At 43.4% G+C, this 17431-nt stretch overlaps 1 protein-coding gene across 3 annotated transcripts in view; it reads left to right on the forward strand.

Moving 5' to 3' along the window:
- The window catches only part of SEPTIN2 (septin 2), a 35405-nt gene extending 19787 nt beyond the window's left edge, over positions 1 to 15618 (forward strand). For all 3 annotated transcript variants that reach the window (XM_036319394.1, XM_036319395.1, XM_036319396.1), the window contains 7 exons: positions 1778 to 2030; positions 5196 to 5297; positions 5652 to 5797; positions 7572 to 7655; positions 8943 to 9000; positions 11695 to 11797; positions 13553 to 15618. In XM_036319394.1, coding sequence (XP_036175287.1) covers positions 1778 to 2030; positions 5196 to 5297; positions 5652 to 5797; positions 7572 to 7655; positions 8943 to 9000; positions 11695 to 11796 — 745 coding nt within the window. In that variant the 3' untranslated portion in view covers position 11797; positions 13553 to 15618. The remainder of the gene's footprint in view (positions 1 to 1777; positions 2031 to 5195; positions 5298 to 5651; positions 5798 to 7571; positions 7656 to 8942; positions 9001 to 11694; positions 11798 to 13552) is intronic.
- The last annotated feature ends 1813 nt before the right edge of the window (positions 15619 to 17431 follow it).

Raw genomic sequence — 17431 nt, forward strand, 5'->3', positions numbered from 1 at the left:
CATTGAGTATAATGTTGGCTGTAGGTTTGTCATATATGGCCTTTATCATATTGAGATATGCTCCCTCTATTCCCACTTTGCTGAGAGTTTTTATCAAAAATGGGTGTTGGATTTTTTCAAATGCTTTTTCTGCACCTATTGATATGATCATGTGATTTTTGTCTTTCAATTTGTTTATGTGATGTATCTCGTTTATTAATTTGCAAATATTGTACCAGCCTTGAATCCCTGGAATAAATCCCACTTGGTCGTGGTGTATGATCTTTTTAATATATTGCTGGATGCAATTTGCTAATATTTTGTTGAGGATTTTAGCATCTATGTTCACCAGGGATATTGGCCTGTAATTCTCTTTCTTTATAGTATCTTTATCTGGTTTTGGAATTAGGATAATGCTGGACTCATAAAAAGAATTTGGAAATGTTCCTTCCTCTTGGATTTTCTGAAATAGTTTGAGGAGTATAGGTGTTAGTTCTTCTTTGAATGTTTGGTAAACTCCCCTGTGAAGCCATTGGGACCTGGGCTTTTGTTTGCTGGGAGTTTTTTGTTGTTATTGGCCTATACAGGCTTTCTGATTCCTCCTGAATCAGTTTTAGGAGATTGTATTTTTTCTAGGAATTTGTCCATTTCATCCACTTTGTCCAGCTTATTCATAGTATTTTCTTATAATCCTTTGTATTTTTGTGGTGTCAGTGGTTACTTCTCCACTTTTGTTTGTTTTGCTATATTTAAATGTATAGTGCTGAGTAATTATTGGATATGGAGTAACTGGATATAGTAAAATAATGGGACAATTTTTATTTTTATTTTTTGGTTAATCCTCACCTGAGGATATTTTTTCCATTGGGAGGGAGGGTGAGAGGGAAATCAGTGTGTGAAAGAGACATATTCACTGGGGCCTCCATCAAAGCTGCAACCCAGGTACATGCCCTTGACTGGGAATCGAACCCTTGACGCTTTGATGCGTGCCTGACACTCTAACCACTGTGAACACTGGCCAGGGAATTAATAAGACAATTTAAGGCACATTAATTAGGATATTTTAAATAAGGAATTTCACAGAGAATAAGGGTTTTTTCCCTCTTAAGAACATTCTAGTGAGATCTGAGATTGTAGAGTCAACCCTCTGTCCTGATCGGAACTGTAACCAGTGGACACAATATTGGGGTCCAGTGTTCCTCTGGAACTCTCTCAGTCACTCAAGACCCAGTGCCTGAAAATGGCGGCTCACTGGCATTTGCACCAATTTGGAAATGCACAAGTAGAAAATGATAGCAGTCTTCCCAGGATCCTGCTGAGGATCCCTTTTCATGTACGGAGGCCCCTGGTCCTTCCCAGGAGCATAAAGCATCAATGCCCAACACTAGGTAGAAAAGGGAGGACAGGGAGGCCTCTCCCCATCATTGGGAACTGCCCCTCCTGCAGGTCGGCCTTGGCATTGTGGCTGTGCTGCTTACCATCTCCACATCTTCACTGCCTGCTCTTGCCATGTTCTGCTGCTGCTACCACGCCCCTTAAAAGCATTGGCAGCCCAGGCTCTTATGACCTCTTCCATTCTGACTTTTGACCCCCGGCCCTTAGCTCTTGGCACAGTTTCCAGATATATCCATCTTGCCAAATGGAGTCAGTTTCCATTTCCATCTTACAGATGAGTTACAAAATTATATTTGGGAGTGGGGCACAGGGGACAAGAAAACTTGCTTTGTTTCTGAAGTTAGGGTCTGCCTGCCTGCCTTTTGTACCCTTGATCCTCAATGTGTGTGTGTGTGTGTCTCAGCTTCAAGACCATCATCTCCTACATTGACGAGCAGTTCGAGCGGTACCTACATGATGAGAGCGGCCTCAACCGACGGCACATTGTGGACAACAGGGTACACTGCTGCTTCTATTTCATCTCGCCCTTTGGACACGGGCTTAAGCCCTTAGATGTCGCGTTTATGAAGGCGATACACAACAAGGTCAATATTGTGCCTGTCATTGCGAAAGCTGATACCCTCACTCTGAAGGAACGGGAACGTTTGAAGAAAAGGGTGAGTGACTGTGGGGCAGGCAGCAAAGTGCGATGGAGATGTGGGGTAGTTTTAACCAGCACCCAATACTTCTGATGTTTTAGTATTTTTCCTTCACAAAAGTATCGAATTACTATTGTTTCTTATAAGTCACCTTAGGTGAACTTCCCCTCAGTGCCTAGAAGATGGCTAATGTGCAGTCACGTTTCATGGTCGGTAACAATGTGCACTGGGTGGGAGGATCTCCCTGAGGTTCTCTGTTCCATCTAAACACTATAACCCCCACATTTTTCTGGGAACGTGTACTAATGATGATAGTCTGGTGTCAGAAGGCTGAGAGGCCTGCATTTAGCTGTGGAGGTTGCACAGCGGTCCTCCACCTCCTAAGCTGTCTGTGGTCTCTGTTCTCCCATAGAGATTCAGTTATCTGTTTAAATTACATACCTGTTTGTATGCTTACTGAGAATTCCAAGCTCGTATGCTATATTCTACAAATAAGAATTCCTTTAATTATCCTCAAAAATAACCACTATTAACAGGTATCTGTCCTTGTAGAACAGCGGTTCTCAACCTGTGAGTCGCGACCCCTTTGGCGGTCGAACGACCTTTTCACAGGGGTCACCTAAGACCATCCTGCATATCAGATATTTACATTACGATTCATAACATTAGCAACATTACAGTTACGAAGTAGCAACGAAAATAATTTTATGGTTGGGTCACAACATGAGGAACTGTATTTAAAGGGCCAGAAGGTTGAGAACCACTGTTCTAGAACATGGTCTCTTTATGTTTTTGTTTTTACAGAATAGGATTATGTCATACCTGTGACCCTGCCACTTGACTTTCTAAGTCTTACGCAGAAAGCATGCCTCTCACCCTTATCTATGGCATGCATAGTGTTCTTCAGTGTGTTTCTGGGTCTTCCCACCCACCCCCCAGTCCCTGACATTGGGATCTTTGCTTGCTTGTGTATTCCAAAAGTTTGGAACAGGACTTGGCACGTGTTAGACACTCAGAAATGTTTATGTGTTGAACAGTTTTCCACATCTGTCATCTCACAGTTGTAAAGTCAGACAAATTCTTGAAAAGGAAATTAATGCATGTTTAAATACTTGAAAGATGGCTAAATTTTCCTCAAAATAAGCTTATTCCCAAAGCAGCATTCAAGCACGCTCTTCTCTCCCCGACATTCCTGATGTATCACCAGTTTTTGTCATGTGTTTCCTTCTGCTCGATGCCCTTGGCATTCTCTTCGGTTTTAGAGACTTGCCTCTCTTTTCATTGAGTTACAGATATTCTTGTTTTTAGACTATTATGTCGAAGTCTGAGTTTTGTGTGTTCACATTTTTCTGGCTGTCTTTTCCATAGCAGAGTTTCTAAATTGTATATACTCATATTTCTCAACTGTACCCTTTACTGTCTCAGGAGGCTGCCAATATTTTAGGAAATATTCAGGCCCTTGAAGGAACCCCTGAAAGCTTAGGCATTTTTATATGTTATAGTCCGTATTTTAGCACTTTCACTTAAGGAAACTTCACCTTCTTTAGGGTGTTACATTCCATTTCAAATGGTAGGGGAAAGAGGTACCCAGGGTAGCATGCTTTATACCCATCTCATCTTATACTCAAAACACTTAGGGCTTGACTTCAAACTCTGAAATGAATTGAAATACTTGGTGCACTAATCTCTTTTATCTTGGGCCTTTTTACTCCCTGATCTAAAGGAACCTCTCAAACCTCTCCCACCCTCCTTTGTTTTATGCCTTGATGTCCATCTACCCTCTCCTAATCCCTTTAACTTGGGGCTCACCTGTCCAGCTGCAAACAATATGTTCAATGGAAGGTCTACATTAAGAACAAATCCCACCTGTCTGGGTGCCTATAGTAGGCAACCAATAGATTTGTCTCTCACATCGATGTTTTTCTCTCTCTCCCCCTCCCTCCCTCCCTTCCACACACTCTATAAATCAATGGAAAAAATATCCTCGGGTGAGGATTAACCAAAAAAAAAAGGAAGAACAAATCTGGGAGCAGGGTTTGAAGTGGGTGTTCCCTGCTGGCTTGGATTATGTTCTCTCTTCCCTAGGGCTGTCAGGCATAAGAAACACCCAAACTGTAGAGAATTTTTATGAGTTTATTTTTGCAGCTTCTCTTAAGTATTTGGAATTAAGGAGGGAACACAAGATTTACATGAGGGTGGGCAAGAGCAAGGCAGTGATCAGATTACAGGACATATACGGGTCTGCAGGGGGGCATTTCAAAGGTGTGTTCACCTAGGAACAATGGACAGAGCTAGCTTAAATTGAAGATAAACCTTTCACTAAGGAAGTTGTATGCCTGGGGTATGACTATCCACCATGACTTACCCAGTTAGGAATTTATGACTAGGTCACCCTGTGAGCTTACTTTCCATAGGACCCCTTTTTCCATCCACAATGCCCAAGTCTTGGTGTGAGAATAAGCAGAGCTCCAGCCTTCCTCATACCTTATGGAGTGCCCAGCATATAGACAGATGAATGATTGCTTACCCCAACTCCAGCCTTTTTTCCCTTCCCTCTTAGTGGTCTGCTCCCTGGTTGACAGTAGAGTGTGAGGTTTCACTGGAGGCCACTTTTTGCCTATTGAGTAAAAGTCTGGATCCCAGATCTTAGACCCTGGCCTGGCATTCTGGGGATTCGCCCCCTTGGTAACCCCAGGGGTTCTTCTGACTTACTCAACTCATTGTCCTGTATTCTGCCATCCTAGATTTCTTGTGATTACCAAAACGGACTTCCTCTGTTCTCCCCTCATGATTTTGACAGATTTTCCCCAGGTGCCTCTCCCCCTCCTTATGAGACTCCTTTGTGTTCTTCAGGAACCCTTTAGACAACACCTGTGGCTCTTTTCTACTGGCAGCATTTGTCTGTGCCTCTCCTTAGGCACTTGTCATTCTGGCCACAGTGGGGGTTGGAGGAGGGTGTACATGGACAGTGGTGGTATATTGTGTTACTATGGACAGAGGTCCCTCCAGATACTTAAATACCATTTTAGCAGTTCATGAAAGCTTTGAAAATAATTGTCATAATCCATTTTATTTTTTATTGAAGTTTGGGTAATTCTGATGTATTTCCCAATCCGATGAGTTAGGCTTGACTAAAATTTGTGCAGTTTGTTAAAATTGCTTCTGATTTTGTCATTCTTTCAGATTCTGGATGAAATTGAAGAACATAACATCAAAATCTATCACTTACCTGATGCAGAATCAGATGAAGATGAAGATTTTAAAGAGCAGACCAGACTTCTCAAGGTAAGAATTCCAGGTGCACAGAGTGACTAACTCCTGTTTCCTGCTGTCCGCATTCAAAATGGGAGGAGTTGGTGAAGAACCAGATCCTGGAGCCTTGACTTAGAGAAGTTGTCTGGGAATTGTGACCTAACTGTCACTGTAAGGCTTAGAAATCTTAATTGCAGGTTTAATTTGTTCGTGCAGTTTGTCCTGTGTGGAAGATGCCTGCCACTTCCAAGTAAAGTGTGCACCATAAGCTTTCCAAGTAATCCTGTGGTAGCAGCCAAGTGTCCCCTCTGTGTTGATGCTCCTGTGTTTGCGGTGAATGTAGCAGTCCCTGTGTGGAGCCTGTCAACCCTGTGTGTCTCTTTCTAGGCCAGTATCCCGTTCTCTGTGGTTGGATCCAATCAGCTGATAGAAGCCAAAGGCAAGAAGGTCCGAGGCCGCCTCTATCCGTGGGGTGTCGTGGAAGTGGAGAACCCAGAACACAATGACTTTCTGAAGCTGAGGACAATGCTCATGTAAGACAGTCATGCACTACAGTTGGCAGAGCCCAGCACAGAGAGTGTGGGATGTGCATGGGACTTCCATTGTGCCTGCAGTGGGCCTGCCGCAGCATAGTACAGAAGGCCCGCACCTGTAGGCTCTCTGGAATGATCTGAACTAGCCCTTCCACCTGTGACCTTTAGCTCAGTACTCCTTTCTCATTGAATGCCAGGGTCTCTTTTGAGGCAAAAAGTAGACTAGACTTAATGTTGCGGTGGCCATTCCCAGCAAGAGTCACCTTCTGCTCCAGGGAGGATGTGTTTGGATCTGCCTTAGGGGCCAGCTGGGGTATGCTGCCACTGCTGGTCAGCCTCAGGCTCTCTCAGGGTCGCCCCCATTCTATTCCTCTTATTGCAGTGGTTCTCAACCTTGGCTGCACATTAGAATCACCTGGGAATCTTTTTAAAATCCTGATTTCTGGGCCTCATCCTCCAGAAATTTTGTTATGGGGTGAGGCCACAACATTAGCAACAATGAAACAGAATTTCTGGAGGATGAGGCCCAGAAATCAGGATTTTAAAAAGATTCCCAGGTGATTCTAATGTGCAGCCAAGGTTGAGAACCACTGCTCTATTGAGTCCTAGCAACTAGGACAGCCCTGACTACAAAAACAGACTGTTTCCTCTAAAAATAGATTCCACATTTAGCAACATACATGTAATGCTGTTGCTCTGGAATGAAGAGGTTGAAAGAAAGAGTATTGCCAAACCTCTTTAATCAAAAGAGTTCAAACAATGGCTAATCTAGATAAACTTTAAATAACTGAAAACTGCTCTATATGCCACATATGTCTCACTTGGGTTAGCAGTTTTAGTGAATTAAAATCACTAAAAAATATACCATTAAATTTACTATTCAAGCTCTATTAAACGTACTTCAGTCATTTAAAGTGCACCTGGCCCCTTCAGTCATTTAAAGTGCACCTGGCCCCTTCAGCTGTCATGATCCTGTCAGAGGTGGAAGGTGTGGAGGGCTGAAGAGGGAACTTTGGTGTCAGTTATGTTTCTCAGAAAGAGGGAAAATGGGCCACCCCTTTGCCATTACTCAGTCTATTCCCTGGATCCGGAGTAACAGGAATATAATCTCTCTACTCTTTGAGTTCTTACATATTGGAAAAAACTCAGCCAGAAACCCAGGAATGTTCTATACAGTGATTAGAAGATTTGAAGTGCTGTTTCTATTTTATCCAGAATGTTAATACTTCATTTTGTGTTCTTCCCCATAGCTTAAGCTAGTTAACTCTCTCTGACATACATTTGTGTTAATACTTCATTTTGTGTTCTTCCCCATAGCTTAAGCTAGTTAACTCTCTCTGACATACATTGTAAGCATACAAAGTCATGAATATTTGAATTGCATGTTTTCTATAAGTACATTCAGAAAGTGTGTTCTGTTTCAGACACTGTTTACCTAAAAAAATCTCCTAATGTCTATGCATCTGGCCCTGTCCAGGGATGATAGTCTCGTGCAGAATTTGGCCGTACCTGTGGTAGAGGCCCCATGGAGGGGCTCTTAACCTGGCCCTGTGGGGTGGGTGTGTTGTTCATTTACTGTGGTAGCAAGGAAGGATACACCTCTGTAGATGTTTCCACAGCCTTATCCCCAAATTCCATCAACTTTGTGTACAATTTGCCAGGCAATAAGTGGAGTTTTAGTTCCAGGGGTTCTTTTGTGTCCGTGATTGGTTGTTTTCTTCATGCAAATGGCACATGCATGGAGCCCAGCTTGGTGCATTCTTACCTCTTTCAGCACTCACATGCAGGACCTCCAGGAGGTGACCCAGGACCTTCACTATGAGAACTTCCGTTCTGAAAGGCTCAAAAGGGGCGGCAGGTGAGACTATCCCTCTCTGTCCATATTTGTCACCCCAAGTCACACTGTCCTATATGTGTCCAGCTCTTCTTCCTTGACCTAAGAGCAATATGATTTGATTTTCTACTCGAGCTATTATAAGCTACTTGTTGCTAATTTAATCAAATTGTGCCCTTTTTTGCCTGTTAAAGGCAGCTTTAATCATCTGCACGGACAGAACAGCTTTAAATGGAAAGGCCATATACATGTGATGGGGTACTTTCTCAAAAGTGTCAGTCTGTCTATAAATGAGGACAGACTCACATTAAGAAAGTACAGCACCCCAAGGGTTAAGGTGGGAGCAGCAGGTCTACTCCTCAGTGCACATGGCCACCCTCACTCAGCTGTTTACTATCCTCAATGGTTTTTAATTGAGACCTGATTCATGTCTGATAAAATCACATCTGTGCATAGAGCTTAATAAATAAGTAATGTACAGCATTCAGTAAAATAATTTTCTGTATTGTAGTTCACTAAAATATTCACATTTTTAAAATTTGATAGATATATGCATATATACAAAGTGTACATTAAAGTCTACTTTATTGTTTTATTAATGTGGGGACTAGACATTAAGAAAGGTAGAAGCAACAAGGTGGTCCCATTGAGGAGCAGACAACCAGGCAATGGACTAGGCCAGTGGTCGGCAAACTCATTAGTCAACAGAGCCAAATATCAACAGTACAACGATTGAAATTTTTTTTGAGAGCCAAATTTTTTAAACTTAAACTATATAGGTAGGTACATTGTTATTAACTTAATTAGGGTACTCCTAAGGCTTAGAAAGAGCCACACTCAAGGGGCCAAAGAGCCGCATGTGGCTCGCGAGCCTCAGTTTGCCGACCAGGGGTAGGCCAGCCTCAGCATATTAGAAGCTGTGTCTTCATGAGCTGGGGTCTCTGTACTGGCCCCCTCTGCTTAGACCTCAGAGCCTGTTCCTTATTTTCAGTGTGATGGACATAGTCTGTGTTTATAAAGAATAACTCAAAAAAGTATTCTTCAGAAAGTAGCTGCTGTATTTTTAGTAGATAACGATGGAAGTGTCATCATCCCAGCTTAGAGTATCTCTTGTATTTTCCATTTCATGTTGTTCTTTTTTCATCCTCATTTATTCATGCCATTAATTAGACAAATGATAAATATATGTAATTTTAAGTAGATACATGTCTGAGGAATGTAAAGTGAAATGTTACTTTGGTTATCTGTCATCAGAAATAACCAACTTATATTTGTTGCCGTATTATAATTGTAATTTTTTTCAACTCTTAGAAAGGTGGAAAATGAGGACATGAATAAAGATCAGATCTTGCTGGAAAAGGAAGCTGAGGTAAGTAGAAAAGTATTACTTTTAAATCTGAAGCTGTTTAGTTTATATCAAGAATACTATTTATAATTAGCTTATTATAGCTTCCCTTATTTTTAAGAAGGAATATATTTCATGTAGCTAATGTACTTCATATACCCATCTATCCTATCTAATAATAGACAAACATGGTAATTAACCATACCTCCGACATGCTTCCCATTGGCTAATCAAGGTGATATGCAAATTAACTGCCAACCAAGATGGCAGCTGGCAGCCAGGCAGCTGAAGCGAATGGGAGGCTTGGGTGCTCCAGTGATGGAGGAAGCCAAGGTTCCCCGCCTGCCGCTGCTGGGCTCTGAGCTGCACTTTAAGAAACAACGTTGCAATTATAGAAGCTAAACAAACCCCAGAAACCTGCTTTCAGCCAGCCAGGCCTCAGAGCTGGAGCTGCAAGAGTGTCTCAATTATAGAAGCCAAACAAACCCAGATACCTGCTTTCAGCAGCTGAAGTCTCAGAGCTGAAGCCGGGCCTCAGAGCTAAAGCCGGCTCTCAGTTCCAGTGACAGCCATAGAAGGTAAATAAATCCCAGAATAAAAAAAAAAAGGAGAGGTTGGGAGCTTCAGTCACCTGCCAGCCTGAAAGCGGCCCTCAGCCCCTCACCCAGACTGGCCAGGCACCCCAGTGGGGACCCCCACCCTGAAGGGGGTGTGACCAGCTGCAAACAGCCATCAGCCTGTCACCCAGGCTGTCCAGGCACCCAAGCGGGATCCCCACCCTGATCCGGAACACCCTTCAGGGCAAACCAGCTGGCCCCCATTCGTGCACCAGGCCTCTATCCTATATAGTAAAAGGGTAATATGCAAACTGACCCTAACAGCAGAAGGACTGGGAATGACTGGTTACTATGACACACACTGACCACCAGGGGGCAGACGCTCAATGCAGGAGCTGCCCTCTGGTGGTCAGGGTGCTCTCACATGGGAGGAGCTCTGCTCAGCCACAAGCCAGGCTGATGGCTGCCAGTACAGCAGGGTGGTGGGAGCCTCTCCTGCCTCCTCAGCAGCACTAAGGATGTCCGACTGCAGTTTAGGCCTGCCCCCCGCTGGCAAGTGGACATCCCCCAAGAGCTGCTGGGCCGCCAGATGGATGTCTGATTGCCATCTTAGGCCCAATCCCCCCCGGGGAGCGGGCCTAAGCCAGCAGGTGGTCATCCCCTGTGGGGTCCCAGACTGCGAGAGGGGGCTGAGGGGCCCCCTCCCCCCCCCCCAAGTGCACAAAATTTTGTGCACCAGGCCTCTAGTATATAATAATATGCCTATTGTTTTACATGTATTCTCTCATTTAATTTCCAATCACACTTTAGTGAAAAAACTTGGAACCAATGAGAATTTAGTAACATGACTGATTTTGTAATATGTTCATAAATCAGCTTTCCTATACATAGGTAATAACCGATTAGAAGATATAATGAGAAACTGCTATTCATAATCATTAACAAATTTACGGAGAAATATATAGGACTTATGTGGGGAAAGAAACTAGAAAACTACTGACAATTTTCAAAATTTTAATAGAGACACAACTTTTTAGGATGCTTAATACAAAGATCACAGTTTTCTCTAAATTTAATGCAATCCCAGCAGACTTGTGTGTGCTTATCAAGTTTTTACTTTGAGGAAAGAGGTTGATAACATAATTGTATTTCTTTTGAAGACTAAGCAGGGGAAACACAGGACGCTGTAGGAAATAGACTAATGAGAAGAGGTTGGCTTTGGTGGTTACAGAGAAGTCAGAGAACAAGTGGTCACCCTGAGAAGTTGGTCCAGGTGTGGGAGGTTGATTCAGTACATGTCAGGAACTAGGTCAGAAGGATGGAAATGTGCTCTGACAAAGTTGGCTTTGAGGTTTGTTGAATTGTGGGATCTAGACATACTCAGTAAGTAATCCCAGAACAGGGCAGCCTTTTGGAAACAAAAATAAGACTCAATTCTTTGGCCAAATAAATTCAATATAGAGCAAATATTTAAATGTTAAAAACATAACCAAGCCCTGGCCGGTGTGGCTCAATTGGTTGGGTGGCATCCTGCTCATGGGAAGGTTGCCTGTTCAGGGCACATGCCCAGGTTGTGGCTCCATTCCCCAGTGAGCATAAGGTGTGCATGAGGCAGCCAATCGATGTTTCACTCACATTAATGTTTCTTTCTCTCCCTCTTCCTTCCTCTCTAAAAATCAATTAAAATATTTTTTAAATAACATAACTAAAAAGTTACCTGAAGAAAACTTAGGTAAATAATTTATAATCCTTGCAAACCTTGAGGTCCTTTAAACATGTAGAAACCACACTGGTAGAATGGATAGGGATAGCGGAGGATGCACATTCTCCAGGGGAGTGACAGGGCTGTCCTGTGGCCTGGGCTCACATTCTCCACTGGGTAGCCCCAGTCTCTTTCCTACCTTTTAGGTTTAAAAAATCTCTCATTGTCTTTATTTTGTTTACTCATTTCTTTTTTATACTTGAATTGCATGTTCTTAGCATTTGCTCAGTTCTCTATTGAGTTGTTGCTCATTCTACTGGTTTGTAAAAGTTCTTTGTTAATTCTTTGTCTTGTTTTGGGTAAGCGTAGAAGTTAATATTAGGCCTCCCAGGACACCCATAAAGAATAAGGGCTAGCAGACCCTGCACACAGTGATGTGTCCCTGTCTTGTGCCCACAGCTCCGCCGCATGCAGGAGATGATCGCCAGGATGCAGGCACAGATGCAGCTGCAGATGCAGGGCGGAGACGGTGACGGCGCAGTTCACGGGCACCACGTGTGAGGTAGTGAGCCCAGGAGCAGCTTTGTTACTGACTCAGCCCGAACATAAGGGCAGGTGCCGCTGCCTCCTCAGGTTTTACTAACAGTTGACCTTCGGAAGCTCTGTATTTAAAGGGAGAAGGCCAAGGCCGGTTTGGCTCAGTGGATGGAGTGTTGGCCTGCGGACTGAGGGGTCCCGGGTTCGATTCCGGTCAGGGGCATGTGCCTTAGTTGCGGGCACATCCCCAGTGGGGAGTGTGCAGGAGGCAGCTGATCGATGTTTCTCATCGATGTTTCTGACTCTCTATCTCTCTCCTTTCCTCTCTGTAAAAACTCAATAAAATATATTTAAAAAAAAAAAAATCAAAAAATAAATAAATAAATAAAGGGAGAAGGTTGCTCCTAAAAAAGGAAGCTTCTCTTCCACTCATGTCTAGGACAGATTTTTCATATTTTCCAAGCTTATAAATATGATTAACAATACAAGAAAAATTATATTAAAGTAACTTTTATTAGTTAGGGTTAGTAGTTAATTAAAGCTGGAAATATCTCTTCAAAGAGAATTTTAAGTGTTAAATAGCTTATGTAGACCAAAAACAAAGCTGGTAAAACAGGTGAATTATTCCTGGTGGGCAGGGTTACCCTGATAGAGATTGCTGACCTCCTTCTTCCTCACCACAGCTCTGCTCCAACCCATGGTAATAGTGATTCAGTAGGTGTCTGGCCTCCCTGCTTGAAGGAACTCCACAGTCTGGGGACCCAGACTTGTGTGCTCTGGATATGTGGGCATTCAGAGCTGTTTAGTGGCTGTTGCATCACCTCAACAGAAAGAAGGAAGCAGTCACATGGAGTTAGGTAAAGGCAATTCCTGTCCTCAGAAGAAAGATGACCGGCACTGGATAAGAGTGTGAGCTGGCTCAGGTCTGAGGAGAAGCTGGACGGCAAGGACATCATCTGCACTGCACATTAGGGACCTCACTGTAGAAGCATGAGGGTGTTGATGAAAACCCCCTCAGGGTGTAATGACAGGAATGTCTTGAGCTTAGCTGACACCTGGCATAATGGATGAGATAAAAGGCAAGGAGTCCTCCATGACAGACAGACTGGTGATAAAGGAAGAACCTAGAGCATAACCAGAGGCATTGGTCACCAAACAAAGCTCCTGCCCTCGTGTGTTTTATTGGGAAAGGTTTTAGTTATGAAATAGATTCACCAAAAAACACAAGTACAGTTGTCCAATATAAGTAGTTACTGTCCTGAGACCAACCATGTAACTCTACCTGGGTCAGAGTTGGTTGAAACCTTAGCACAGTCCCAGGGTATATGCTGAGTTCACACTTTGCCAATAAAGACATTGCTGCTATGCAAGCATTTAAGATTATTTGCCTGCAGTCATATAACTAGTGACATCAGAGGCTGATTCTGCATGTGCAAGTTGGCACCCACTGGCTACGTGAGGGTAAAGTGGAAAGAAGCAAGGACTCTGGAGGCTCTATTGAGGTGGGAGGGGGCAATAGATGTTTGCTGGATTCCTCTGACCTTACTGCTGCTCTTTTTAAAACTTTAATTATGGAATTAGGGAAATTCAACTTTAGGTACATAAAATGGATTTATATTTTTGTATACTTTTCAGTTTTGCAGTCCTAATTTCCTGGAGCCTCCTAAGTTATATTTTGATTTTGCTAACTCTGTTGTTAACAGAAAAAGCATGCTATTAATGGTCAAAGCAGCAGGCATTGCATCCCTCCCATTTAAACATGTTGTTTTCTTTTTTTCAGAAAACGTTTTGCAAGATAAAGAAAGTATTCCAAATGAGAAATACAGCTCTGTGTTTTCAAGAAATTGTTGGAGAAGTGAGCATTCACACTTTACAGTGCCTGTGGCCCGAGAATTTAATTTTTTAAAAAACTGTTGATGTGTTCTTTTGTATGAAGTACTTTTAACATTTATATTCATTACTAGAGGGTAGACTTTATATTTTGTGAGTGAACTTTGCATTTTCATTTTCTTCCACCTTAACTAACCACTAATGTTAGATTTCATTTCCAGGGACCAGTCGGCATGTATGTTAAAATCATTTGACTGGCCTAACCAACTAGTCATGGAGGAGCACTCTTGATTTGTTATTTACCCCAAATATTCTGAGTGATAAAGAGATGCATCTAATGATATAGAAGGTACCCGGCCATTTACTTAACCGTAGCACCATGTGGAGATTCTTCCCTGCCTTCCTTTCTGTTTGATCACAACACCCAAGACCAGTTTTGCTGCTACAATACAATACCGTTAATTCACCTGCACATTCATCTGTTTACCAAATGAAAAATAATTATGTAATGAGATATATGCTTATACTTAAGTAGCTTTCTTTTAAAAACAGGCTTTTAGGGGTAAATTTTAGAAATTTCTACATTCTTATACTAGATCATTTTTTAAACCACTGGGCAGGGAGAACTTGTTACGGCCACTTTTTATAGTGTTTTCCACTAATACTCGTTATACTCTGCTATGGAAAAAGTCAGAGTATCCATGAGCTCCAGTTTTCATATTGCAACTAAGATTCTTATCAACACAGTGAAAGTCAATAAACTATTTTTACTCCACTAAGTCAACTTTTTAAAGAAAATTAGCAGTTGATCTGTTCAGAAACTGACCTTTTGTATTTTTATACTGCACTTTAATATATTTCTGTAACTAAAGGTGTAGAAGATCTGCCTCAGGAGTGGAAATGGGGTCCTTTGGTGGGTGCCAAACCCAGATTTGGCTTTCCTTTAATTCTTTTTTGAATGGTTTTCTGAAGAGAGGCAAATCGCGTAGTTATTTGTGTGTGTGTGTGTGTGTGTGTGTGTGTGTGTGGACTATTTTTAGCCATTGTGTGTGTGTGTGTGTGTCTGTGTTGCCTATTTTTAGCCATTGTCATTTCCTTCATTACTTGTAATACAAATTGCTCCATGTATCATGTAAGAATGAAAAACACTTCAAAACTACACCATGGGCCATTTGCAGGTACTGCCAGTCAAAGCGACTCCTGGTGGGTTCTCTGTGCTCTGTGGCCTTGGCCCTTCCGTTCCCTCCTGGAATGTCTTCATCCTCCACTGTGGCACTCACACTCTGCATTCCCAGGGTGCTGATGCTCCAAGGCCTGCTTTTATTCAACATTTCTACTGAAGTTGAAAAAGAAAGTGACAGATTAAAGGAGATCTGGAGGGAGCAGGTGCTGGTTCACTATTTTCATTTTGCTATAACAGGAGGGGTTAAAATAAGAGAAAATGCTTAATCTGAGAATGAGGAGGGTTTTTTGGTTTTGGTCAAAAAATAACAGGTCAAAATATGTTAGTTACAAAAGTGTACTACAGAAAATAATACGGTATTTTTGCTAACTTGGCCCCTCACTGTTAACTATTGTGAATGGTCAAAACCTTTAGGTTTTGGCATATTTTGCGAAGTTTTCAACAAGAAGAGGTGTTCCATAACTTAAGAGTACCATCAAGGCCAATTACTTGGGTTATTTTGGTACTTATTAACTGCTAATAAAAGCTGTTTAAAGGGAGGCAGGGGGACATTTGCAAGTGATCTGTGTAAGCTTGTGTGTTTTTGAGTAAAACTATTTGGGGCTGACTGCACCTAGTAATGGTTATGCGAGATGGGTGGACCTACACCTTTATACTTCTAAATCTTTTTTTTCCTGTTGCTCAAACTGAAATAGTTTTGCTACTAGATAACTGTTCTTTTACTAAGCCATACTCTTTACCTATAGAATTATTTTGAAAAAATTTTACACAGCCATTTTGTATCCATTGAAAGTAACCTTTCATCAATAAAGCACTATTGTTTAGAGGTCAAAGTAGTACTCCTCATTATTGTTTCTTTCCCACGGAAAGGTGTAAGGTCTTCTGGGAAAGGTTCAAAGCCCTTAAAATGTGTGTCTAAAGCAGGGGTGGGCAAACTTTTTGACTCGAGGGCCACAATGGGTTCTTAAACTGGACCGGAGGGCCGGAACAAAAGCATGGATGGAGTGTTTGTGTGAACTAATATAAATTCAAAGTAAACATCCTTCCTATCTAATAAAAGAGAAACATGGTAATTGGCGTACAACCGCTACCCTTCCCATTGGCTAATGAGCGAGATATGCAAATTAACTGCCAGCCAAGATGGTGGCCAGCAGCCAGGCAGCTGAAAGCGAACATGAGGCTTGCTTGCTTCAGTGATGGAGGACTGCAACTTTCCTGGCCTGCCTTGCCGGCCTCTGAGCCTGCAGTTTCAAACATTGTAACAAATATAGACGCTAAACAAAACCCCAGAAACCAGCTTTCAGCCGGCTGGGATCTCAGAGCTGGAGTTGATACAGAGTTTCGATTATAGAACCGAAACAAACCAGATACCTGCTTTCAGGAGCAGAGGCGTAAGAGCTGAAGCCTCAGAGCTAAAGCTGGCCCAGCATAAAAAAAGAAAAAAAGAAGCAGTTGGGAGCTTCAGTCACCCGCCAGCCTGAAAACAGCCCTCAGCCCCTCACCCAGGCTGGCCAGGCACCCCAGTGGGGACCCCCACCCTGATCCAGGACACCCTTCAGGGCAAACCAGCCAGCCCCCACCCACGCACGAGGCCTCTATTCTATATAGTAAAAGGGTAATATGCCTCCCAGCACTGGGATCAGCGGAGCTGAGAGGCCTCCTGGCACCAGGATCAGTGTGACAGGGGGCAGCGCCCAAACCCCCTGATCGCCCTGCAGCTCTGTGTGTGACGGGGTGGGGCCACAACCTCCCTATCGGCCCTGCTCTGTTCGTGACAGGTGGAGGCACCCCAACCCCCTGATCACCCTGCAGCTCTGTGTGTGACAGGGTGTGGCGCCCCAACCCCCTCACCCCATGGACCCTGCTCTGTGTGACAGCGGGTGCCACAACCTCCCCATCGACTCTGCCTTGAGTGTGACAGGGGGAGGTGCCCCAACCCCCCAATCAGCTCTACCCTGAGCGTGACTGAGGGTGGCATCGCAACCTCCCAATCCGCCCTGCTCTGTGCATGACAGGGGAAGGTGCCCCAACTCCCCAATTGGCCCTGCTCTGAGCCCAACCAGGGGCTGCACCTAGGGATTGGGCCTGCCCTCTGCCACCTGGGAGCAGACCTAAGCCAGCAGGTCATTATCTCCCGAGGGGTCCCAGACTGTGAGAGGGCACAGGCCGGGCTGAGGGACCCCCCCCCCCCGCCCCGAGTGCACAAATTTTTGTGCACCGGGCCTCTAGTCATTACATAAAAGGGTACAGTCTTTTTTTTTTTTTTTTTTTTCTTTTTCAGTTTTATTCATTTCAAACGGACCAGATCCAGCCCGCGGGCCGTAGTTTGCCCACGGCTGGTAAAGTCAGGTAAATTACTTGCATTGATAGCATAAGCAGTCAGCAATTTTGTATTGGCAATCCAATCCCAAAGAAAAGCCATAAAGACTGGAAAAGGAATTATTTTTTTAAAAACATATTTTATTGATTTTTTACAGAGAGGAAGGGAGAGAGATAGAGAGAAACATCGAGAGAGAAACATCGATCAGCTACCTCCTGCACATCTCTTGGGGATGTGTCCGCAACCCAGGTACATGCCCTTGACCGGAATCGAACCTGGGACCTTCCAGTCCCCAGGCCGACGCTCTATCCACTGAGCCAAACCAG

The sequence above is a fragment of the Myotis myotis genome, unplaced genomic scaffold (assembly GCF_014108235.1).
Source record: "Myotis myotis isolate mMyoMyo1 unplaced genomic scaffold, mMyoMyo1.p scaffold_m19_p_8, whole genome shotgun sequence".
NCBI classification, from domain to species: Eukaryota; Metazoa; Chordata; class Mammalia; order Chiroptera; family Vespertilionidae; genus Myotis; species Myotis myotis.